This window comes from Panthera pardus, unplaced genomic scaffold, assembly GCF_024362965.1.
Source record: "Panthera pardus isolate Hobbes unplaced genomic scaffold, ASM2436296v1 HiC_scaffold_20, whole genome shotgun sequence".
NCBI classification, from domain to species: Eukaryota; Metazoa; Chordata; class Mammalia; order Carnivora; family Felidae; genus Panthera; species Panthera pardus.
Window position 1 is genome coordinate 40716319 of NW_026526766.1, and position 26255 is coordinate 40742573.

General features: G+C 38.4%; 1 protein-coding gene across 9 annotated transcripts in view; it reads left to right on the plus strand.

Annotated features, from left to right (window-relative positions):
• The window catches only part of CCDC171 (coiled-coil domain containing 171), a 302377-nt gene that overhangs the window by 212237 nt on the left and 63885 nt on the right, over positions 1-26255 (plus strand). For 8 of the 9 annotated variants that reach the window (XM_019415442.2, XM_019415439.2, XM_019415437.2 and 5 more), the window contains one exon: positions 11833-11964. The exons of the other annotated variant lie outside the window; for it this stretch is intronic. In XM_019415442.2, coding sequence (XP_019270987.1) covers positions 11833-11964 — 132 coding nt within the window. The remainder of the gene's footprint in view (positions 1-11832; positions 11965-26255) is intronic. 9 annotated transcript variants of the gene reach the window in all.

Sequence of the window (26255 nt, forward strand, 5' to 3'; positions counted from 1 at the left end):
TGTACAGGAGGAACAGAGAGAGAAGGAGAGAATCCCAAGCAGGCTTCACAATGTCAGCACAGAACCTGACGTGGAGCTTGATCTCACAAACTGAGATCATGACCTGAACTGAAGCCAAAAGTTGGATGCTCAACCACCTGAGCCACCCAAGCCACCCAGGCACCCATATCCTTCTACTTTCAATTTATCTGTGTCTTTGTATCTAAGATACCTCTTGTATACAACATATAATTAATCATTTAAAAAAATTTTTTTAATGTTTTATTTTATTTTTGAGAGAGACAGAGACAGAGCGGGAGGGGCAGAGAGAGAGGGAGCCACAGAATCCGAAGCAGGCTCCAGGCTCCAAGCTTGTCAGCACAGAGCCTGACGCAGGGCTCGAACTCACAAACCATGAGGTCATGACCTGAGTTGAAGTCACTTAACTGACTGAGCCACCCAGGCGCCCCTATAATTAATCTTTTTTTTTTTTTTTTAACACAGTCTGCCAATCTTTGACTTTTAATTGGAGAGTTTAATCAACTTACATTTAATATGATTAGAGATATGGAAAGACTTCTGTCATTTTCCTTTTTTTCTATATGTCTTATATCTATATTCCTCAATTTCTGTTTTAGTCTCCTCCCTTTTATTGTGTGATAGATAGATGTTTTTTAGTATAACATTTGTTTTCCTTCTCTCTTGTTTTGCTATATATTTTTAGTTATTTTCTTAGTGGTGGCCTTGGAGATTACCATTAATATCTTAATTCTTAGCAATCTACTTTGAATTAATAACCTTAGTTTCAGTAGTAGATAAAAACCTTGCCCCTATGTAGCTGCATCCTCCCCTTATGTTGTTAATGTCACAAATTACAGCTTTATATATTCTGTGCCCATCAACATAGTTTATTATTATTGTTTTATGTAGTTTTAGATAACATGGGAAAAAAAGAGGAGTTACAAATAAATAATACATTATTACTGACTTTTATATATACCCGTGCAGTTTTTTATATGAGTGCTCTTTATTTCTCCATGTGGATTGGAATTACTGTCTGGTGTTTTTTCATTTCAGGCTGAAGGACTCCCTTTAGCGTTTCTCCTAAGGGGCAGGTCTAGTGGTGATGAACACCCTCAGCTTTTGTTTATCTTGGATAATTTCTTTTTCATTTTTAAAGAGTATTTTTGTTGGATATAGAATTCTTGGTTGATAGTCTCCCCCCCCCCCCCCCCCCATTAAACACTTTGAATGTGTCAACTCTGAAATTTCTATTTGGTTCCCTTTTATACTTTCTATCTCTGTGTTTGTATTTTCTATTTTGGAAGACATTGTTCTTATAGTTTCCTTTGTTTTTTTGTACATGGTTTCCCTTAGCACTTTAAGCATATTTGAAATAATTGATTTAAAGTCATCGTGTGATAAATCCAATGTTGAGGCTTCCTCGGGGACAGTTCCCATTAGTTTCTGTTTTTATTGTGTATGGGCTAGACTTTCTTATTTCGTTGAAAACTTCATAATTTCTTGTTGAAAAGTGGATATTTTGAATAGTGCAATGTGGCAACTCTGGAAATCAGATTCTCTTCCATCCCTGGTGTTAGTTGTTTCTGCTTACTGTGGTGGTTTTTGTTTGGTCAGTGACTTTACTGCACTAATTTTTTTAAGTTTGTATTCTTTTTTTAGAAAATATTTATTATTGAAGCATAGTTGACAGACAATGTTATATCAGGTTCAGGCACGCAACATAGGGATTTGACAATTCTGTACGTTACTTAGTGCTCACCATGTTAAGTGGTCACCCTCTGTCACCATACAATATTATGACAGTATTGTGTTCTGTGAGCTTTATTTTTCATCTCTGTGTAAAGTCTGTATTCTTCGTCAGGTAGGGCCACTGAAATCGCTGTTCTGTTAACTTCGTGCTCTGCTGGTTTATCAACAGAGATTTCCTTACATACTGAGATTCAGGGTTTTTTTTTTTCTTGATTAAGCTTTTGCTTGGTTGCTATAAAGTTTCAATTAATTTCTAGAGTTCTGCAAAAGTTGATTCTGACAAATTTTGTCAGTGTATTCATTCTTTTTGTGTAGGAACTGGTTTTTGGAATTCCTTATTCCACCATTTTTGCTAACATCATTCCCTAAAGTCATATACTTTTGTTTTCCTAATGACTTTACCAGTAGGTTTCTAATATTACTGATAACAAAGACTCTCAGGAATTGATTTCTTCTTTACATTAAGAGGCTCTCCAAACATGCTTAAGTATTTCTATTTTGAGAAAAAGAAAGTACCATAATTATATTTAAAATAACGTTCAGGATAAGGTAATGAGTGGATGTACAGGATAATATCTGAATTATTTAGGGTTAGGTATGAGAAAAGTAAGTATTTATTGGGCGATAACCAAGTGCTTAACAGAGATATGTCTTGGTTTATACTATAGCAGGGAGTAAAAGTAAGTAAATTTAGGTAAAATTGGAATGTAGAGAAGAATGAACTTTTTTTGGAGTCATTTTTTATTATTGTCAAGTTAGCAGAATGGCTGGATTCTTGAGACTTACAGAGATTGCTTGAATCCTATGAGTTCGGAACGATTAACTACAGTGTTTCCTGTATATGATTGCAGTAGCCTATGAACTTTAAAGGTACCTCTGAACATTTACTCAGAAGTATTAGCTGCCTTTTCAGTAAAATGTCTGAAAGATAAAACAGGAAGTCACAATCCAGAAGCCTCAGAAGGCTCTAGAAGACCTTGCATCTATAAGCCCTGTAAATTTATCGGGCTGAAATGACACTGAAACAATAACTAGGAAGCCACAGGAATTTTTGCTGATGTTCTTTTAGATTCCTTTCTATAGTAAAGTTACTTAAAACCTCTAATCCATCATAAAACACAATATTTAATGTGAATAGTTGAGTTCGACAAATGCTTTTTAAATGTGTATTATATTCTGGAGCTGTACCAGTTTTGGGGAAACAAACAACGAAAAATTATATACACACACACACACACGTATATATACACATATACATATACATATATGTATACACATATGTATGTATATATACATATGTATATATGTATACACACATACATATATATGTATATATATATATAGCTTAGTCCTTTCCCTCAAGGCAGAGACACAGATAATTGCAGTATACCATGGTAAACACGGATCCGTAAGATGCAGTTCGACATCCATTTAGATAGTTATTCATCTATGATGCATACCTAGAAAACTCACGGGTTGGCTGGAGGTTTCCTAGAAAAGAATGAATGCCCTGATGGGGCTGAAGTGTGAGGGAAGACGGGAAAGGCATTCCAGAAGAGAGAATAGCGTGTGCAAGTTCATGGTGGCACGAATAGCCAGACATCCTCCGTTCAGCAGTGAGTGCAAGGAGAATGCAAGAGATGAGTCCGAATGAGGCACTTGGAAGCCAGGTCATAGCAGAACTCTTGTTTTGTTCGTTGGTTTTTTTTTTTTTTCCCCCATCTAAGACCTTGGATCTTTATCATGGAGGCAGTGGGAGTAAACCACGGTTTATGCTAGGGATGAATGTGGTCAGGTTTCTTATTGAATCTGGGTTCTGGAAGGCATATTTGTAGACTGGATATTGTAATGAAATGGTTTTAAGAGCCATGGGTCTAGGCTCAGTGAAAGCAGGAGAAGGTTTGGACCAGGGTAGTGAGGATGGGTGGTGTCAGAGAAAAGGATGTGAAACTTACTTAGTAAAATGACAAATGAAGATGAGAAGGCAACGGAGGATAACTCCCAGTATGGGCAGTGAGATCAACTGATGTTGGGAGTACAAAAAGAGGAGCAGGCTTTTTTTTTTTTTTTGGTAAGGAGAAGAAGGGAGACAATGATGCGTTTTGTTTTGGAAATACCCAAGTTTAAGGTAATGTGGAGTGATCAGCAGGATATGTGAGTCTGGACCGCAGGGAAAAAGTCAGGCTAAAGATAAAGGTTTGAGATTGATTAATGTAATACTCACTGGCAAAGAAAGAAGGCAGTGTAGCAATTGATAGGAGAAACAAGACATTATAGATAAATGGGAGGCTAGCAAATGCATTTTGAGAGATTAATTATGCCACGAGAGTTTGAAGTCCTTGAGGGATGGAACTCTGTCTCCTTAATTTTTATATGCTCAGCATCTATCATGGCGCCTGGTACCCAGTAGGCACTTAATGAATGTTTGTTGAATGAGTCAAATTTTACCATTACCCAGTCTCTAAATAAAACTAAAGCCATCTCTAGATTTCAATGGAAGTCTTGCTGATTTTCCTTTGTTTATTTGACTGCTAAAAATAGCATGTGTATTTATTTTGCCTAATCAAGTGCTAGAGGAGAAAGCCTAGATTTGATTATAAGAATGTCTCCAGGAAAGAGAGGTATGCTAGCAACAAATTTACGGGGTGTAAATGTCCTGTTATAACCTGTTTCTAGCTGGTTCGACTCCTATGAAGTAGAAGGATGATTACTTCTTTTGTTAGAGTGGATTCTGGAATAGATTAGAGTCAAACAGAATCTGACAGGTGAAGACACTATCTTGCCAAATCTTTAAATATGATTTCATAATCTTATCTTAAAAATGGTTAACCCAAATAGTACATAGTTGTCTTTGATTTTTAGTTTTCAGTGAATTTGTAAGGAATATAAACACCACAGAATAGCTTTTAATTCATAAAGCCGATAGCATTTTAAAAGTTGAACTATGATTTCATGCCTCTAAAACCGCAATTTTTAGTGACTCGTTACTGACTCTCTGAATGTGACTTGTGATCTTTGAACTCCTCTTCATTCTTAGTTTCCGGATATTGGTCCTGAAGATCAGCTGTGCAGGACTTACAGGTGTTAGCACAGCTGGCTTGCTGATGACAACTCTGTCCATATAGCTGTCTTGTGTGTCATCATTCATATTGTTCAGTGTCATTCTGACCTAGCCAAGCTAAAAATGGTACTCCCGCTCAAGAGGGATTTAAAAACCTTGACAAAGTAAAGATAAGACACTACAGAATGTCACGGACATGTGCTTAACAGGTTTTAGCCTAAACACATCTAAATAACTAATTTCAGTGTGCAGCTGCCTTTATCCTCTGAAATAATTTACCCTAGGAAAGAAAATATCTCTGTGTGGAGGACTGTTAACAATTCATAAACATATTTCTCTATTCTGGGTATAGGTTTTATGTTTGCTTAAATAGCTCAAGGTCACAGCCATCTATTTGTGGGGTGCATTCTATGGGATATAACCTACACCACAGATTTCTCATGCCTTTATAAGATGCCCGTGATCAAATCACTCTGTTTTCCAGCTTGGTAATTTGATTTTGAGCGTTCGGTTTTTCAGATCCTTAACTGGGATGTAGCCAGCTTGATAATTTGATTCAAGAGATCCATTTTTTAGATCCGTAATTGGGATGTGACTATTAACGTGTGGGGTGGTGGTGGTGGCAGTGGTGGATTTGCCCTCTTTTCTGGTGACAGCAGCTGGCAGTCATTGGAGAGTTCTGGCTCTGCTCCAGAGTTGTAGGTTAAGTTAAATAACCTGCCAGCAAGAGAAGCCTAGTTTCTCACTTCCGTCTTTTCAAATTATGAGTGCGTGTGTTTGCTGCACTGTCAATGGAGTGCCTGCTTCTCCTTCCTGTGGGTGTGGAGCACAGCTGGAACTGTTGCATGTATCTTGGGACATCATAGTGTGGGGATTTTCCGTGTGAAATGGTGACCATTGTATAAGGATGATTGCTGCCCAGGTAACTTGTCTCTCAGTGTAACGTGTATGTGCGTGCGTGTGTGCGTGTGCATGTGTGCGTGCGTGTGTGTCTGTGTGTCAGTGTCAGGCTGTGGCAGAAAGAAAACATGAATGAATGAGAATGCCCACAGGTCCAGTGAAACTATGGAGGAAAATAAGGATGTCTAAATAATAGTCTCCATTACTTATCACAAAACTACTTTTATGAAACTTACACATTTTTTGCTAAGATTGCCAGACAACAAAGGAAAGGAAAAAACAAACAAACAAACAAAACCCAGTGTTGTTGTTAGATGTAACTGTTCAGGATGTGAATGTCATCTCCATTGCATTGACGAGCTTGAATCCCTGCTTCTATCACTAGGCACACACCAGAGTCCTGGAACCGCTAATTATCTTTTTTATTCTATTCTCTCTTTCTCCTGCCTTGTAGACTTTGTGAGTTTGGAATGATGTTCTTATTTGATCGCATACCGCGAGCCTCTGTATGCATAGCGTTTTTCTTGCCGCTACTGTTATTACAGAGTATATAGTTAACTCTGGTCGATGCCCTCCCTTCTCTTTCTTTTTACAAAAGCCTCTCCAGTGTGCCTATTCTACTTGTGGGACCAAATGTTATGTTGATTAGGCATTAGACTATGTGCCAGGAAAGTTAGACCCAGTCAAGTTGTACACTAGACTACCTGAAACTTGGAACTAGATCAGGAGATAGGACACTTACTTATTTATGAAACACTTATTTATGAAAAAAGAAGCCAGCAAGTATCTGAAATGGCATCCTGTGTTACTGATAGAAGGTTGACCTGCTAAGGATTGTTCATATATTCTCTGGTGAGATGTGGTTATTTAAAAAACTTTACAGATGGTGAAAAATATTGTCTTTCCTTCTTCTATACCTTTAAGGCAGAGGATGGCCAACATTTTCTGGAAAGGGTCACATAGTAAATATTTTAGGCTTCGTGGACCATATGGTCTCTTTCTCAACTATTCGACTCTGTCATGGTCGCAGGAAAACAGCCAAAGATAATAGGTAAATGAATGGGTGTCATGTGTTTCAATAAAACTTTATTTACAATGAGGGGCGGTGGCCTGGATTTGGTTCCCAGGCTGTAGTGTGCCAAGCACACACAGCTCTCTAGTGCAGAGGTTGAAAAATAGTGTGTAAGGTCTTCTGTGTCGGATGAAAAATAGAATAAAGGGGGAAGGGAAAGCAATACGGAGCCAGTGGAGGTGGAAGGAAGGGAAGAGGAAGCAGTGGTACAAAAGAAGGCAGGCAGCTGGAGTCAAAGTAGAACATGAACACAGAGGTGTTACAGGAGACTCTGTAGATATGATGGTGGTAAGAATGTTGATTTTGAAGCCACGGAGGCCATACTAGGTTGGAGTAAGTAGAATTTTAGCCAGATTAAGGGTATGATGTAAAGTGCTAATATCACTTACTTTCCCCAGACATTAAAGATTCAGGCATTGTGTGTGTGTGTGTGTGTGTGTGTGTATTATATATATATATACACATATATACGTATATATGTGTATATATATACATATATACATATATATGTATATATATATACACTATATATATACTATATATAATTATACATATAGTATATATATAATTATATATAGTGTATATGTTTTTATGTGGTAAGTTTGTCTGAATTTCTATCTACAATCCTACTACTTTTCCTTGGTGTCCTGTTGGTAAAAACACAGCTAGTACCACATTCCATAAGTGTTTTATTATTATTATTTTTAACTTGGAATATTAGGTCCAAAGAGATTTATAGCTGTGCATAATACAACATGCAGCTTCACATTTTGAGAGTTGAGCAGTTTTTCTTAAAATGGCAAATTTAATCTCATCATTGAGATATTGGGCAGGAATAGCTTTTGTGGTGTTACGGTAGGAGTACAGAAAATCAGAAAACAGATTGGTGGCTTGCTAATCAGAGCAAAAGGAACAGTAAAACATGGATTTTACGAATCACTTCAATCTGGAACTAGATTGTTACAATAAACTAAATATATATTTCATAACAGCATTTTCACTTAGAAAGTTTCATTTATTTTTCTCTGTCTCGTTTCTCTTGTGTCTTATAGCATATATGTCAGAAATACATGCTTTCTAAAAAATTTTTTTTAATTTTTTTTTTTTTACATTTATTCATTTTTGAGAGACAGAAAGAGCGCACAAGCGGGGGAGGGGCAGAGACAGAGAGAGACATAGAATCTGAAGCAGGTTCCAGGCTCTGAGCTGTCAGCACTGAACCCAACGTGGGGCTCAAACCCACAAACCAGGGGATCATGACCTGAGCCAAAGTTGAACGCCCGACAGCCACCCAGGCGCCCCTAAAAAAATTTTTTTTTAATGTTTATTTATTTTTGACAGAGAGAGAGAGAGAGAGAGAGAGAGAGAGACAGAGCATGAGCAGGGGAGGGGCAGAGAGAGAGGGAGACACAGAATCTGAAACAGGCTCCAGGCTTTGAGCTGTCAGCACAGAGCCCGACGCGGGGCTCCAACTCACAGATCACGAGATCATGACCTGAGCCAAAGTCGGACACTCAACCGACTGAGCCACCCAGGTGCCCCGAAATACATGCTTTCTGAAAGTATGTAATAAGAAAGGGAGAAAGCAAACCACTTTTCTAAAAACCAGAATCTCAGAATGTAGTAATGTAGGTATGTTTTCTTTATTCTTTGTCAAAATACTATGAAATTGAACAGTTGTATAGAATGTAATAAAAATGTATACAATTTGACAAATGAGATTTATATTGTGAAATTCTATGAAAAAATTCATTATATGTTAAATATGAACTGTTACCCATTTTGAAGTAGAAAAACATTATTATATATATTTTATCACTCACAGCTATAAATAAATCACGGGGAAAAGGATATAGAATCTTAATTAAAGGATGAATAATGATGTGCCATAAACAGAATTAAAGACAGACTTTTGAAATTATAATTTAAAATTAATTTGAAATTTGAAATTAGAATTTAATCTACAGACAGGCGACAATGATTGTTTTCATCTTAGTCCATACTAAAATCTGTATTTTAGAAGGCGAGCCTACTTCTCCTTTTAGGGAAAAAAGTGATTCTTTTGACAGTAAAGAAATTTATTTTAGATTCTCATATTTGAAAGGAATCCTTTCATATCCACTGGGCAGCGTTTCCCAAAGAAATCCCCCTTATCTCTTTTCTGATTTTGTTTACTTTGTTCTCAGGCTGCCTGTTCTATGTTTTTCAGGAACCAATTTAATGCCATACAGGAAGCGTCCTATTCCTTACTGTTGTGGGTTGAATCTCTTTCCCAGTGTCCCTTGCTCACACGCTGAAATTCACACGTGCCTTCTGCCTCCTTCTGAACAGTCTCTCCTTTCCCCCTTGGGGTTTTCCTGTTCCTGGTCACCTTCCCTTCCCGCTTCTCTGCTGTGCGCCCCCCGGCGTCACTGTTTTGCCTTCTCTCAACACGATGCTTTCATTCCCCATACCCCTTCAAATAAAGGAATTCCTAGCCAATCCTTTTTCAAGAGTGAGAAAAAACTTTTTCTAGAAATACTCGGAGAACGTGTTGGATGCCTTCTCTCAAAGTTCTGGCATAATTTAAAAGCGGAAACAACTCTTAAAATTTAGCAGAAATATTTGTGATATTATATTTATGATGTATCACAAGTCACTGTCTCTTGATGGCACTGTCAACGTTCAGCACATAATGTATCACTGAACGAACGTATTAACACGTGCATATTCAAATACTGTTGTAGTTATGATGCCATCAAAATGACTGCATTTTGAGGTGTTTTTTTTTAACCTATCTAATGTAAAGAATGAATTTAATCTTGGAAATTAAATAATGTTGTCGTGAAGATGCTAATTTGATAAGAAGTCACAGTTTTAAATGCCAAATGCCCCGGCTTAATATTGTTCAGCAACTTTATTTAGAGACTGTGAAATGTGGCTCCCTGTTCCTGTGGACGTCAGGCTTCACGGCTGATGTCTGGTGCCTGATAATAATCGGGTGAAAGGACCCCCAGCGCTCGAACCGTGTTGTGGATTATACCTACATTGCTTACGGTCCCCCCTCCCCCCTTTGCCCGTATTAGCAATCTGCTTTTGTACTTTGACTTCCAGGATTTCCCTAGTGAATTTTGTCACAGAAAAAAGAGAATCATCAATATCGCAGTTAAACTTGACTTTCAAAGCTAATAGTATCTCATTTGGGGGCTCAAATTTAATAAATTTTCTTTGATTCTGGGTGAGTTTTTAAACATCAAACAATGAATTGGCCAGGGTGCAGTAAAATATTTAGATCTATTGACTATGGTTCAGAAGGGTAGAAGGCAAAACACCAGTGGTTTGATGTTGATAAATTCTCAGCACCTTAATCCACATTAATGTTTTCTTTTATCTGAGTGCGCACTGGTGACCAAAAAAGAAAAAGCGGCAGAAGGTATCCATAAGTATAAACTGTAAAAATTAAAGAAAATATACTTGTAAAATATGATTTTTTTATGTAAAATAAGTTAAAAGCATTCTCATCCTGACTGAAGACTCTGGAGAATGTTTGTTACAGATAAATACACATTCCGAATTGGGACTCCGCTGTGCATACAGTACTCACACCATTATAAAAATTACCTTACGGTGTATGTTTTCTAGCATACACTTTGACATTCGCTTATTGACAGAAAGTCTTCTGCTCAATTTGGGAATATAAAGAGTTTTATAACCATAGATTAGCATGAACGGTTAAAGATGTCATCATATGTTTGTGTGTGTTTACTGGTGTAAGGAGACCCTACGCAGTATGATGGTTCATTCATAAAACAAGAAATAACTCAAACAGGTTTTACAAGCTTCCCAAGTAGAATGGAAAAGCAAAGCAGAGTTTTCTATCATATATTGTCGCCAAGTTACATTTGAAGTCGCTCAAGTAAAAGTAGAGATATAAATATATTTATTTGAGAAATTAGTGCTATTTTTATAGTTTTCCCATTCTTGACCTTTACTACTTCATAAAAAACACTTTTGATCCTGTGGCTTTAAGCTAGTTGTGTAATATTTATCAAATATGTGGTAGCAAAGAGATACGTTTTTAAAACCAAGTCAGGCATAGGGAAAGTTAGAAAATATGCCTGTGTATGAAACCTACTATCATGAAACTATATAATTAAAAATGAGAGCTCACTGATATTATGGAAAACTAAACTGTGGAATTTTTAAAGCTTTTAATAACTTTGGAAATTAAAAATGAAAACAGACCGGTTTTTGAGCATTTTCTTTTATCTATATACAGCATATAGGGAGTAGTTTCTCATTTGTCCAGAAGGTGGCAGTGTAATATCAACTGCATGTGATACCTATATTGGCTAGAGAATTGGTGTTTCTCCTGTATCTGTGATGTTTGTATTGTTGCCTTTCCGAATACTTAAAATATAGTACAAATACCACTGATTTCATTCATTATCTTATTTAGAAGTTGCGTGACTGAGTTGGTTTATATGTATTTAGTCGCTAAGACTCAAGTTTAGTAAGAAGAAAATGGGCAAATAAACCTCTGACTGGTATATTTTTAAGTCTCCTTGTGTGTTGAGTCTATTTGTTTTTATTCCAGGGTACATATTATTGAAGTTTTCTTTTCAAAGACCAGTACCAAATAACTGTCTTGTCTAATATGTATCAGTTAATGCCAGTTAAATTAAACATGTTATTTTAAAAAATGATAATAATTAGGAGATTGCTGTTTGTTTTCGATTTTGTGGATGTTTTTTTCCTCCTTTCTTTTTTCTTTTGAGGGTGGAACGGTGAAAAAATAATTCAAAACCTCTTGATCAGAAGAGCTCCAGTGACTCGTCTTCCCTCCCTCATTTCAAGCAGGAGGATGCTTTTTCTTCTTAACATTCTCCCCCAGCACTCTGAATTAGAGATTTATTTGCAACGAAAAATCAATTAGTCCTAAATTTATTCATGGATTTCAGGTCCAGCGATCAATGCAAGTCCACTCAGTGGGCTCAAGGGGACCCAGTTCATCCCAGTTAATGTGTCTGAAGGGGAATTACCATTGATGCTGTTTTTTTCCCTTTAGGTCAGAGATCAGATCTCGCTGTCACGGACTGCGGCAAGTAGGAATGACTTCACCCTGCAGCTACCCAAACTGCACCTGGAGACCTTTGCAATGGAGGGGCTCAAGGGCGGGCCAGAGGTTGTAGCGTGCCAGGTTAGAGTCTAAATAACATTGTTTGCTACTGAGACGCCTAGAAAAATAAATTGCACTAACTGGAGAGAAGGAAAGCCTCAAAGTATTGTGAATAACTTAAAGGAGATGCAAATAATTCTTCTTAATTTTTCTTCTACCGTGTAACCCTATTTCACAAATAATTGTGTGTTTTTTTCTTTAAAGCCTCGAAATAGCCTGTTAAGTAAGCCAGAAAAGTATTTTTTTTTTTTTTTTACCAAGGAAAAATGTGTGTTTTATAGCTAAGTACAGTATGTAAAGAACACGCTTCCCTGTCAGCAGAGGACAATAAGACACTAGGCTGTTATCTCTTTAAGCTAGTCTCAATTTGTAGCTCTTATTGTTTTAAATAAATCACTGTAGAGAAAATTATCAGGAGAGATATTTGAAAATTTTCAATGTTAATTCCAAAGTATGGCCAATATTTCTTAGGTAGCAATTTAATTTAAGCAAATGTAGAACCTTACTGGACTTTTTGCACTGAGGAGCATTTCCCCTTGATTTTTAGTTTTAATGAACAACATAATAATATGTGCACATTGGGTTATTTCATTTATAAAACTCAAAGTACCAAATCCTGAAACCTCAAATAATTGTAAAATCAACTTAATAAAGAAATTTTTTTCCAGAGCATACTCCTTTTCAGATGCTGCAGGTATCTTTCTAATCAAGGTTACTATTGTGTTATTGTGGGCATTTTTATTTTTCCTGAGGGTTAGGACAGTTTTTTAGTTGGACGGAACAAAATTCGGTACGTGCTTTATTTGCCTTTTAATGCCCAGTGCCTTTATTAGAAAAACCTATCAACATTGTGTAAACTGTAGGAAGCCTGATATTTCAAAAGAGGCTGTTCTTGTTCAGTAGCATTCTAGAATTTTCAGTGTATGGAAGAGAGAAATATCTCTTAAAACTCAGTTTCTGTTTCGCATTTTGAGGTTTAAAATAAACTTCATCCTTCTTTAGTGTATGACTCTGTGGAATTTTAATTTTGTACAAAATTAATATCAGTCCAAGTAGGGCTCTGGTAATTTTTTTCTCCATGCTCCATACCCTAATTTAATTTGTTATTAGTGCCCAAATTAATGCTTTACAAAGAAAGAATGCTCATTTCTTTCATTAGGTTGTCCACCAATGTATTTAAAATATATACGTGATTTAAAACTAAGCATAAAATGTTTTTATTTTCGGTTATAGGCTGGAATACCATACCATTATTTAGTACAAGATTAAGATGTACATTTTAAATTTGATTACCATTATTTATGAATTCATTGCAACCACAAATACAATAATATGATTTGAGATTTTTCTAGTGGCCATAAAATAATCCTGTACTTGGCTATCCTTGATTCAGAATCTCAGAGGGCTCAGGACTTGTCATAATTCACAAATAAAGACTTCCCCCAAACTGTAGATTTTAGTGATTTGGAAAGAGACTGATCCTCAGAATGCCAGTTTTGGGGGGAAAAGCACGAACTCTCTATGGTTCTGACATCAGTGAAGAGCCAGAAGGAAATGTAGAGACCCATATTTCAAACTGCCGTCTCTTCCAAGTTCTACTAGAAATACTTACGCGCAAGGCTAATACCTAAACAGTTGGGCTCGTTTTGCAGTGACGTGCTGGGATGTACACGGCAGGTTAGTCATGAATCGAAGTTCATTACTCCATGCGGACAAGAACACGTGACTTGGGCCATAATAGTTTTTTCCACAGACACACAGACACAGGCAGGGAGACAGACAGACAGACAGACACACAGAATCGTGGTAGGCTTTGGAGTACTTTGAGAAGAAAGGCTCTGTAGTAATTGATGACCTAAATTTTCATATTAATAGCTACCGTGTCAGTGACCACTTACTATGGACGAGGTATCATGCTTAGTTAGTTCTTTAAATACTTCATGCTGTCTAATTCTCACAATGGACCTGTCACATGTGGCGTTATGTGTCAAATAATGGCATCATTTGCATTTTACAATTGAAAAACAACTACAACAGGTAACGCTCCACATCAACGGCAAGTAAGGGGCAGGGCCCGGAGCCTGAATTCAAGTGTAGGTGTTGTTTGACTGCAAAGCCTGAACTGGTAAAATCTGATACTGGAACAAAGTCTAGACACCTGTGTTAAATGGTAAGCGCACAGCCTCTGAGATGTATATAGTGGGATTTTCCTTCCGTTTACAAAATATTCATTATGCATCTATGTAAGATGTAGGTCATAGTTTATGCTGTATTGTGGACAAATTCACAGAGAAAGAAATTTTGCTTTCACTTGACAGGCTAATATTATGGAACACTACTTTTCACCTTTTTGCAGTATGTAAATATGTATATTTATGCTAAGTGTGGTACACACATATTTAGGGATTCAGTGTCCGTTTGGCTTCGTACTCGGTGCTGATGGGGCAGACTGTTCAGAGAGCACGTGTCCTTTGATCATGCCGAGGAGAGGATCACTGTGCAGGATGTGGTAGTGTCCAACCATTCGGCCAACCTATACAGCCATCGCTAGAGCAGTAGGAGCTGCCCCCCGTCTGTCTCTTCCAAAATGGGAGGTTCCAAAATGGAAGGAGGAACAGTGAGCACGAGGGAATGGTGAAGAGGCTTACCCTTTCCCCGCCGGACCCGGGAGAGCAGGTGACTTATGCTCTCCCCCGGGAGAAAATTCAGTTCAGAAAAATGTAGTCTCTGAGCTCTGCTAGCATTTAGCTTCAATTTTATTGTCCGCAAAAGAAAAAAAAAGGTGTAGTCCTACCAATTTCTCAGGCTTGTAGTAGCATTAAGTGAGGCAATGCATGTCAAGTAGAGAACACAGTGCCTAGCCAAGAGAGCAGGCAGTGTATGGTAGCTATTATGACTGCAGCCACTATGGGACCCTCGTAAAGAGGAAGCTAGCACCAGTGGCTTGTTTTCATTACTTTTATTTTTTATTTTTTTTATTAAAAATTTTTTTAAGCTTTATTTATTTTTGAGAGAGAGAGGAAGAGAGAGCGAGCGTGAGTGGGGGAGGAGCAGAGAGAGGGAGACACAGAATCTGAAGCAGGCTCCAGGCTCGGAGCTGTCAGCACAGAGCCCGACGCGGGGCTCGAACTCACAAACCGTGAGATCATGACCTGAGCTGAAGTCAGATGCCCAACCGACTGAGCCACCCAGGCGCCCCTGTTTTCATTACTTTTAACGGTGTGTGTGTTTTACATGGAGGAATGGTTATTTAGGATCTTTTTCTCTCTATCTTTCCATTGGCTTCATATACTCTTCCTTGTTTCTTCAAAAGCTTTAAATAACTTTGATTAATATCAGCATCAGCTCCCTATTTACTTTTCCATGTTACTTGATGTTCCTGTGAGACCATGTCTCCAACGAAACCCTTTGTCTAAGCTCTTATGGCAAGTCCATACTATTGTTACCTGTGCTTTTATCTCCCAAACGATAGTGTTATCAGTCAACCAGAAAAAAATTAAAACACCTAGATTAGACAAGTTAGCTGTAGCTGAAAAGTCCAGTATAATGTGAATGCACAGGACTTTGTCATAAAAAATATGCTATCCATATTTTATAAAGATAATACCGATCACTCATTATCTTATACTTTGAATTTTTTCTCAATAATTAAGCTATGTAGGGGCGCCTGGGTGGCGCAGTCGGTTAAGCGTCCGACTTCAGCCAGGTCACGATCTCACGGTCCGTGAGTTCGAGCCCCGCGTCAGGCTCTGGGCTGATGGCTCGGAGCCTGGAGCCTGTTTCCGATTCTGTGTCTCCCTCTCTCTCTGCCCCTCCCCCGTTCATGCTCTGTCTCTCTCTGTCCCAAAAATAAATTAAAAATGTTGAAAAAAAAATTAAAAAAATAAATAAATAATTAAGCTATGTAATGCATTAAAAATATTTTTATGTTTATTTAGTTTTGAGAGAGAGAGAGAGCAGTGGAGGGGGCAGAGGATCCAAAGTGGGCTCTGTGCTGAGAATAGAGAGCTCAGTGCAGCGCTCGAGTTCACGAACCCTGAGATCGTGACCTGAGCCGAAGTCGGACACTTAACTGACTGACCCCCCCCACCCCCCCGGTGCCCCTGTAATGCATTTATTATCTGGCAAATATTAGCAGGCATGTAATAAATGTTTGTGTCTCCACCCTCATTCAATAATAAGCAACAAGTAACAATATAAATAGTTGACATTTGTTGAGTACTTATTCTGTACCAGTCACTGTGCTAGCCACTTTACATTTGCTATCTCATTTAATCCCTGCAACAACGGTGTGAATAGGTGCTGTGATTTTCTCTCTGTTTTAAAGAAAGGAGCTAAAGTTTATTGAGATGCAATAAATTGCTAGAGGTTACGTATCCAGTGAATAGGATCCATTCATGCTTTTTATTTCTGCCTTTTGTAAACCATGGCTTGCTGTGTGTGTGTGTGTGTGTGTGTGTGTGTGTGTGTCTTAAGATGGTCAAGAGGGAAAAAGAATAAAGGAAGGGTCTGTCTGTAGAATACAGTTTCATTTGTGAGGAAATAGCTGAGAGGATAGAACTGCAAAAGAGGCTAACTGGAAAAGTTACTTACTTTACTTTTTACTTACTGTGTATTTTGGCCTTTCACCTGTGAAGTGAAGATAACAAAAATTTCTGACTCCTAATGTTGGTGTGATGTTGAAATGGGTTAGCATATAAAGTGCTCAGAATAGTGACAGGTGCATTGTAAACGCTCAGCGTCTATTAGCTGTCCACTAACACGAAAGCTGCATGAGGCCAGGAACTTGGTTTTGTTCGCTGTTGCATAATTCTTTAGGATGAATGCGTGGGGTTGCTGCCTCTAAGGTTACGCACATTCGAAGGCTCTGATGTACATTCCTCAAGTGTCCCTGAAAAAGACTTCCAGTTTACTCCTAAATGACCTCTGTTAGGCTTTTAGTTTCCTTCTTAAAAGTTTGGTTCTTTATTTTCCATTACTAAAGGGAAGTGTTATCTCCTTTATATAATTTAGATCTTCCCTGATTTCAGATGCCCGTTGTCACTGGGTTCTTGATTTACAGAGTTGCCAGCGTTTAGTCTAAGAGTCTCCATAGCGAGGTATAGAGAATATTTGGTGACTGCTGTTTGTTTCACAGATACTCTTTTTCATTTATTTCTTGGTGCATAGCTGTGCTCTGAGTGTTTGAGATTATTGGAAATCTGACCTTTTTGGTAATGTAATAAGGCGTCAAAAAGATTTTAAGCTTATCTAAAGTTGTTATCCAGGAGAGTGTGTGCAATTCTCTTTAACTTCTAAAATGAAAGTATCTTTTAAATGAAAGAACATAAAATGATTTTAGACTCAGGTGGTGGGGTCGAATGGAATGTTGAAATGCTACCCTCTTCAAAGGTTGGAAGGTACTGTCCAGAGAAGGGAAGAGCTGTTTGTCAGGCAAAAACAATTCGCTGGAAAAATCACAGGGTCCATGTGAGAATAAACACGTTTTGATGAAGAAGGCCATCTTACCTTACCTACCTGCTTGACAGCTGTAGTCTGTAGCTCACAGGTTATAAGTTGTGCCAGTGAGGACTCTAGATGTCCTAGGTTTGAGGCCTAACCTGAGGATGAACGTAAGAATCAGCGTGTTTGCTCTTGCTGTTGGCACCCACAAGAGTAAATGGCATTTTCTGAGGGAGTTGTCGGAAAACTGTCTGAGGTGAGCTGTCGGAAAAGCATTTTTGTTATTTGCTAGTTAAAAGTCGAGAATCCTTCTCTGAAGATTTGATAATTTCTTCAAAATCTCCTGGTAACTGAGCTGTAAGCAAGGCTGAATGAAACAAAACAGAAAGTTCAGCTGTTAATGTGTGCAGAGGACTGACTTTAAGACTGTGTTGCAAATTGGGATAACAATTAAATAATTAAGTGTGAGCCCTTCAACCTTGGCTGTGGTCATTATGAGTTAGACCTCATGGTCTTCGATCTGTTATCTGCTAAGAGTTTCGTTCTTGATGGCCCAGAAAACCTAGCGTGTCCATCATTATTGTGCAGTTTGATATTGTTGTTTGCCTTCTCACCCTCCCTCTTTCCCTTCCTCATTCCTTCCCTTCTGGTGCCTGTTTGATTTGCACTTTATTTTTTGGGTGGTGATGATGGTGGTGGAGTGGGGGAAGGAAATACATCAATCAGAATTCTAGAGCAGAATGGTAGAGTAACAATGTCAAATTATGCTTTTTTTTTGGTTCAGATATTTTACCTGGTGATATATGCTACCATTCTTTTCTCAGTCCTTATACCTTATTTTTAAAGACTTATTGTAAAAAGAGAGGTTTTTTTTTTTTTTTTTACATTTATTGTTAAAACATAGCTTGGGTACTGATGGCTAAGATTTCTAAAAACTGTTCAAGTAGGGAGTTATAAGAAGTTCTTTTAAAATATTTAGCAGATGAGATATTTTACATCTTGCATCATGGGTTTTATTTCAGATTGGTGGTAATCTGAAACACCAAGAGTGTTTTTGATTGTTGCTGGGACTTTCATCATTGCCTTTTGTTTTTTTTTGTTTTTTTTTTAAAGTTTATTTATTTTTGAGACAGAGAGAGAGATAGAGCATGAACAGGGGAGGGGCAGAGAGAGAGGGAGACACAGAATCTGAAACGGGCTCCAGGCTCTGAGCTGTCAGCCCAGAGCCCAATGCGGGGCTCGAACTCACGGACCGTGAGATCATGACCTGAGCCGAAGTCGGACGCTTAACCGACTGAGCCACCCAGGCGCCCCTCATCATTGCCTTTTGAAAAGGATAGGATGAGGGGTGCCTGGGTGGCTCAGCGGGTTAAGTGTCTGACTTTGGCTCAGGTCCGTGAGTTCGAACCCTGCGTTGGGCTCTGTGCTGACAGCCCAGAGCCTGGAGTCTGCTTTGGATTCTGTTCTCCCTCTCTCTGTCCCTCGCCTGCTTGCACTCTTTCTCTCTCTCTCTCTCTCTCTCTTTCAAAGATAAACATTAAAAAATTTTTTTAAAAAAGAAAGAAATGGACAGGATGACATATGAAGAGAAGGAAATGCATCTGTATTAAGCTTCTGCTGCACAAAACCTCATATTGAGAAATCTCATAACTCCTTACTCCTTAACTCAGCTGAAAATATTCTAGAATTAGTCCCTCTGGGAGTGACCTGGTATCAGTGATCTGAACTGACACTAAGTAAAATCTGATAGGAATTCTTTAAAAACTAGGCATGATTCATAAAGTCCTTTTTCCAGTTTTTTTTTTAAAGTTTATTCATTTATTTTTGAGAGAGACAGAGACAGCATGAGCGGGGAGAGGCAGAGAGAGAGAGAGAGAGAGAAAGAGAGAGAGAGAATCCCAAGCAGGTTCCGCAATGTCAGCACAGAGCCCGATGCCGTGATCCATCTCATGAAAGCAAGAGATCATGACCTGAGCCAAAACCAAGAGTAGACACTTGACCAACTGAGTCACCCAGGTGCCCCGTCCAGTTTTGTTTTTATCACTTCTTCCTTTGTTTATTTTAAGGAAGAATAATTAGGAAGAAGATAAAATCATAGCAGAGTCAGGATCCCAGAGGTTTGAAGAGGTTATGCAACTTTACTAGAAAGTAACAGGACCCGCTGTAGAACAGATGAAGTCCTTCCCCCTGTAGACACAAATCATACAGGTAGCAGGACTTGTCATTGTTTTGTCCAACTGTTTTTTGCAAGGAAATACACCATCCCTTCTTGTGAAGCATGAACAGGCTGACGGTGCTATTGGAGTTCTAGGAGAGGATCACTATTTTCTGTGAGCGATTGGCCCTTAGCTCTTCTGGTGCATCAGCTTGTCACCTGTAATGTAGCAGGATTCTCGCACATGGAATCGTGACAACGAGGCTTTTCTTTCTAGGAAGCAACTTTATTCCTGCCGGCACGACTCAGTTGGGTTTGTACCCAAAGAACTGAGCCCCGGATGCCATGTGGCATAGTTTTTTGTATATTTTCTACTTCTTTGTCTCTCATATATGGTAACACACACAAACATGCAGTCTCATTAAGTGGTCTCGTGTTACAAGGTCATAAGGGATGTTGTCATGTCTGTACATAGCCAAGTTACCTTGAGTTATTTTTTTCTTTAAAAAAATGTTTTTTTAAATGTCTTATTTATTTTTGAGACAGAGAGAGACAGAGCATGAGCAGGGGAGGGGCAGAGAGAGAGGGAGACACAGAATCTGAAACAGGCTCCAGGCTCTGGGCCGTCAGCACAGAGCCCGACGCGGGGCTCGAACTCACAAACTGCAAGATCATGACCTGAGCTGAAGTCGGACGCTTAACTGACTGAGCCACCCAGGCGCCCAGAGTTGTTTTTTTTTTTTCTTTCCTTAGGGAGGGGACCCTACCACCGTAACACAGAAGTGACAATATGTGCCCTACTGCATCTTGGGGCAATTATGAAGGTCATATGACATATATGGAGAAAGTTTAAAAATTAAACAGCACTAATAGGTATCTTTAAAAGCGTTTTCCTTTGAATATTTGGCATATAAACATTCCTGGATCAGGTGTGAGCTTGCTTCGTTTTCAATTTCAGGTTGAGATTTTTGTCCTTCTACAAACAGGCAAGTAAGTCCGATCATAGGGAAGTTGGCAATCGTGAATCCACAATTTTCCGTGTGTCGTTGAGTGTGCTGGAAACATCATGTTGATCAGAATAGGAATGACTTTACTAACAGCACAGTATTTGGAGGAGATAAGATAATTCTGTTTGCTTGGGAAAGAGGCGAACACCATCGTATTGGAGAAAGCCTATGGGGAAAGCCGGAATGCTTGGATTCAAGTCCTGTTTGCACTGTAGCCCGGAGCCCCCCATATCCTCTGCAGGTGAGGACGTGAAGCCCGTCCAGCTTTCACTCGCAGGACTGGGGAAATCAGACGGCCTAGTGTGCGTGCTAGGGTGCTTTTTTGCTGTAAAATGCTGTCTTAATATAAACTGTATTGGAGTGAGCTGCAAACAGGCCTGGGGGCAGGACAAGTGACTTCCGTCCATCGAGGAAAGTTTTAGTGTTTCAGCTCTTGGGGTTTTCGATTGATGACTTCTTTGGTACAACTGGCACTTGAGTAGCAGAACAGAATGTTCACAATCTTGGTGTTTCCTCACAGTTCAGAATAAAGCCCCGGTTAACACTTTGTACTTCCATTTAAAGAATTATTATACAAAGTAACTAAAGAATTACTAGGGGCGCCTGCGTGGCTCAGTCGATCAACTTTGCTTCAGGTCACGATCTCCCGGTTAGTGAGTGTTACTGAGTTCTTCGAGCCCCCGTGTCGGGCTCTGTGCTGACAGCTCAGAGCCTGGAACCTGCTTCAGATTCTGTGTCTCCCTCTCTCGCTGCCCCTCCCCTACTTGCTTTCTGTCTCTCTCTCAAAAATAAATAAACATTAAAAAAAAAAAACCAAAAAAAAAAGAATTACTACTGTTTTCATATTTTCTTTGAACTCTGTTGCCTTTATTTACACCATTTATATTTTTTAGAGGGACTTCAGATTCCGTCTCTGAAATGGTGACGATACTTGCCTGTGTGTGAAATGTTTCAGACACATTTAGTTAAAAACAAAAACACAAAACATGAAAGTACAGAGCATTTTATTTTTTTGGTTACAACAGTCAGCTCCAAGTAGCTCCAAGTAGAAAAGCTGCTAAGTGATATGAACATAATTTCTTTGTCATTAATGTTAAGAGGCAAAAGCTGAATCCCAAACTTGACCCTTTCTCTAGCTTTTTTTCCCCTCATTTTTGAAGACTATTTAAGTATAACCTTACTAGATAATACCTCTTAATACTTATTATTGAGAGACCGAAGTCCGTGAGCCCTTGAACTTTCAAATGCTGCCACAGAATTGCTATCATTTTAGCTGCTTGGACAAAAAACAGTGTTTGATGGACTGACTAGGGGAAGACCTGGAAAGGGAAGGGTTATCTACAAATTGAGTGAGTTTATTATGGCTTAGTGATTTGCTGATTGATTTCATTTGCTGTCAGTTAAGGCTCTCTTAATGTCAGTTTTCTTTGCATAATGCCTCGAAATAAAGACTGATAGAAGTTCTTCAGATTGATGCCGCTTATATAAACTGACCCTGATTTGCCCTATTTTACATGACAATTTAAGTGACGGCACTTAAAGGAAAATACAGCAATGAATATGCAACTTAAGGATTAAGGGAAATTCAGTGAATCATTCAGTCTCAAACTAGGTACAAAAGTAATTTCTGGTAATAATTCCACAGATACCTTCAGTTTTATTAAACAGACTGTTACTACTTTGATGTGTGTGTGTGTGTGTGTGTGTGTGTGTGTGTGTATAAAGAGAAGGGGAGGGAGTTGAAATGAAAAAGGGAACTGAAAGTGACCCTAAATCTTTTCAAATTATGGTAACTCTTCCTCTCCCCACTTAAACTTGGAGTTGTTAGAATCACAGTTTAAAAAATATTTTATTTGAAGTTGCATACATGCTGTAATTAAGTAACCAATGAAATGTAGGGTGAGTAATTTTATAGCTTTAAATGCTTTTTGTTTGGTTTCAGAACCTTCTGGCAACAAGCAGTAGTACTCCCCCCCCCCCCCCCCCCCCCGCCCTGCAATGGCCAGAAGTCTCACCATGCTAACTAAAAAGAGGTATAACTTTTGGGAGGCAGATTAATTTAAGAAGTAACTCAATGAAGAAAACACGAAGTACTAATATTTTAACTCCTTTTCTAAGTGAGGGCTACTTAGCTCACGCTTTTCCCTTTTCTCTGGAGAGGATATGATATCACTTCCAGGTCACAGTGCTGTGTTTTGTTACGAGTGTATTGTCTAATGCATATTAACCAACATGAGCCTGACTTGGTGTAACTTCATTAGGATTGAAAGGAGGACATAGGAAATAGGGCTCTGAAGTGAAGAAAGTTCAGGAATTCTGTTCATGTAGTGGGGGCTCTGCAAACCAACACTGAAGCCTAGGTGGTATCTGTGACATATTTAAAAGAGTCACACATTCTAGGGGTGCCTGGGTGGCTCAGTCGGTTAAGTGTCTGACTTTGGCTCAGGTCATGATTTCACCGTTTGTGAGTTCAAGCCCTGCGTCGGGCTCTGTACTGACAGCTCAGAGCCTGCGGCCTGCTTTAGATTCTGTGTGTGTGTCTCTCTCTCTCTCTCTCAAAAATAAATAAACATTTAAAAAAATTTTTAAAGAACAAAAACCCAAAAATGCCTAGGAATAAACCTAACCAATGAGGTGAAAAATCTATACACTGAAAACTATGGAAAGCTTATGAAAGAAATTGAAGAAGACACAAAGAAATGGAAAAAATTTCCATGCTCCTGGATAGGAAGAACAAATATTGTTAAAATGTCGATCCAACCCAAAGCAATCTACATATTCAACGTGACCCCTATCAAAGTAACACCAGCATTCTTCACAGAGCTAGAACAAATAATCCTAAAATTTGTATGGAACCAGAAAAGACCCTGAATAGCCAAAGCAACTTTGAAAAAGAAAACCAAAGCAGGAGGCATCACAATCCCGGACTTCAAGCTATACTACAAAGTTGTAATCATCAAGACAGTATGGTACTGGGACAAGAACAGACACTCAGATCAATGGAACACAATAGAGAACCCAGAAATGGACCCACAAACGTATGGCCAACTAATCTTTGACAAAGCAGGAAAGAATCTCTAATGGAATAAAGACAGTCTACAGCAAGTGGTGCTGGGAAAACTGGACAGCGACATGCAGAAGAATGAACCTGGATCACTTTCTTACACCATACACAAAAATAAACTCAAAGTGGATGAAAGACCTCAATGTAAGACAGGAAGCCATCAAAATTCTCGAGGAGAAAGCAGGCAAAAACCTCTTTGATCTTGGCCACAGCAATTTCTTACTCAACACGTCTCCAGAGGCAAGGGAAACAAAAGCAAAAATGAACTACTGGGACCTCATCAAAATAAAAAGCTTCTGCACAGAGAAAGAAACAATCAGCAAAACTAAAAGGCAACTGACGGAATTGGGAGAAGATATTTGCAAATGACATATCAGATAAAGGGTTAGCGTCCAAAATCTACAAAGAATTTATCAAACTCAACACCCAAAAAACAAATAATCCAGTGAAGAAATGGGCAAAAGACATGAATAGACACTTCTCCAAGGAAGACATCCAGAAGGCCAACCGACACATGAAAAAATGCTCCACATCACTCATCATCAGGGAAATACAAGTCAACACCACAATGAGATACCACCTGACACCTGTCAGAATGACTAACATTAACACCTCCGGCAACAACAGATGTTAGCGAGGATGCAGAGAAAGAGGATCTCTTTTGCATTGTTGGTGGGAATGCAAGGCAGTGCAGCCACTCTGGAAAACAGTGTGGAGGTTCCTCAAAAAATTAAAAATAGAACTACCCTATGACCCAGCAATTGCACTACTTGGCATTTATCCAAGGGGTACAGGTGTGCTGTTTCGAAGGGACACATGCCCGCCCCCCCACCATGTTTATAGCAGCACTATCAACAACAGCCAAAGTATGGCAAGAGCCCAAATGTCCATCAATGTTTGAATGGATAAAGAAGATGCAGCATATATGTACAATGGAGTATTATTCGGCAATCAAAAAGAATGAAATCTTGCCATTTGCAACTAGCTGGATGGAACTGGTGGGTATTATGCTAAGTGAAATTAGTCAGAGAAAGACAAAAATCATATGACTTCACTCATCTGCGGACTTTAAGAGACAAAACAGATGAACATAAGGGAAGGGAAACAAAAATAATATAAAAACAGGGAGGGGGTCAAAGCAGAAGAGACTCATAAATATGGAGAACAAACTGAGGGTTGCTGGAGGGGTTGTGGGAGGGGGGATGGGCTAAATGGGTAAGGGGCATTAAGGAATCTACTGAAATCATTACTTCACTATATACTAACTAATTTGGATGTAAATTTTAAAAAATAAAAAATAAAGTTAAATTAAAAAAAAATTTTTAAAGAGGCACATGTTCTGGATTTGCAAATAAGACTTAAAATGGTCTTTAGACCTTAGATCTTTGGTTGAATGATTACCTGGTGGAATGATTTGCCCAACAAATAAATAAATTTGTTTATATGAATTTATTCATTAAATTTATTTATTTATATAAATTTATTTATTTAAAAATGTTTATTTACTTATTTTGAGAGTGAGAGAGAGTGTGCAAGTGCCTGTGAAGAAGGGGCAGAGAGAGAGGGAGACAGAGAATCCCAAGCAGGCTCCACGCTGTCAATGCAGAGCCTGCTGTAGGGCTCGATCTCATAAACTGTGAGATCATGACCTGAGCCTAAGAGTCAGAGGCTCAACTGGCTGACCACCCAGACATCTCAACCATGAAATTTAAAGTCTAAAAGAACAAATTCCATGTTTTTAATCTTTCCAAAATTCAGAAGAAATGATGAAATCAAAACATGCAGTTTAACCTTGTACATTTATTATGTCATAGGACAAAATGGGAAAAAATAATCTTTATGAGACATTTAGCATAGCGTCTTAGGCAAAGCCCTCAAAAGATAAGTTATTATTATCTAGACAGTGTGTATGTGTTGAGGAATGTTAATTCTTTATCAAGTGAAAAGGAATTCTTTGAAAATGTTGGGGTATTTATAATTACTGCAAATTAAGAGGTTAAATGATTTCTTGTTAGCATTGAGTGGGAGATACAACCATGACTGATAAAGAGGAAATCCAGGAATTCTTAAAGATATTTTCCTTATTATGTCTTTGTGGTAGTATACTATGACAGGTGGATCCTGGATGTTAAAACCCATGACTAAGAGGCAAGTGATCACAGGTAAAACTTTAGGGAAAGATTTGTTGATACAGAAGTTGCTAGTTTACCTCTGCAGGCATGAATGTCCGTTTAGATTACATTCGAAACACTTACACAAGATGGTCATGTCCATCAAATTTCTGTGATTATAGATTCATACCATTCTGAGTAATTACCTAAACATAAAACATAAATCTCTACACTTGCTAAATGACACCTTAAAAAGAAATGTATACCTAAAACTAACAATACAAACTAGAAAACTTCTGAAAAATTGCTCTCTGACACATCAAACTGTATACATATGTATACATATCACTTTTATTATCAAAAACATAGTACGTGCAATAATACCCATTATAAGGATTTCATTACACCCCCAGATTTCTGTGCTTTTGTAGATACTAAGCCAAAGCCCAAGTCAAGTCTTCCTCTGAAATGGAAGGTTCTTGCTTAATTCATTTATTTTTTAAAGAAAAGTAATATAAATAAAACCCTTAGTA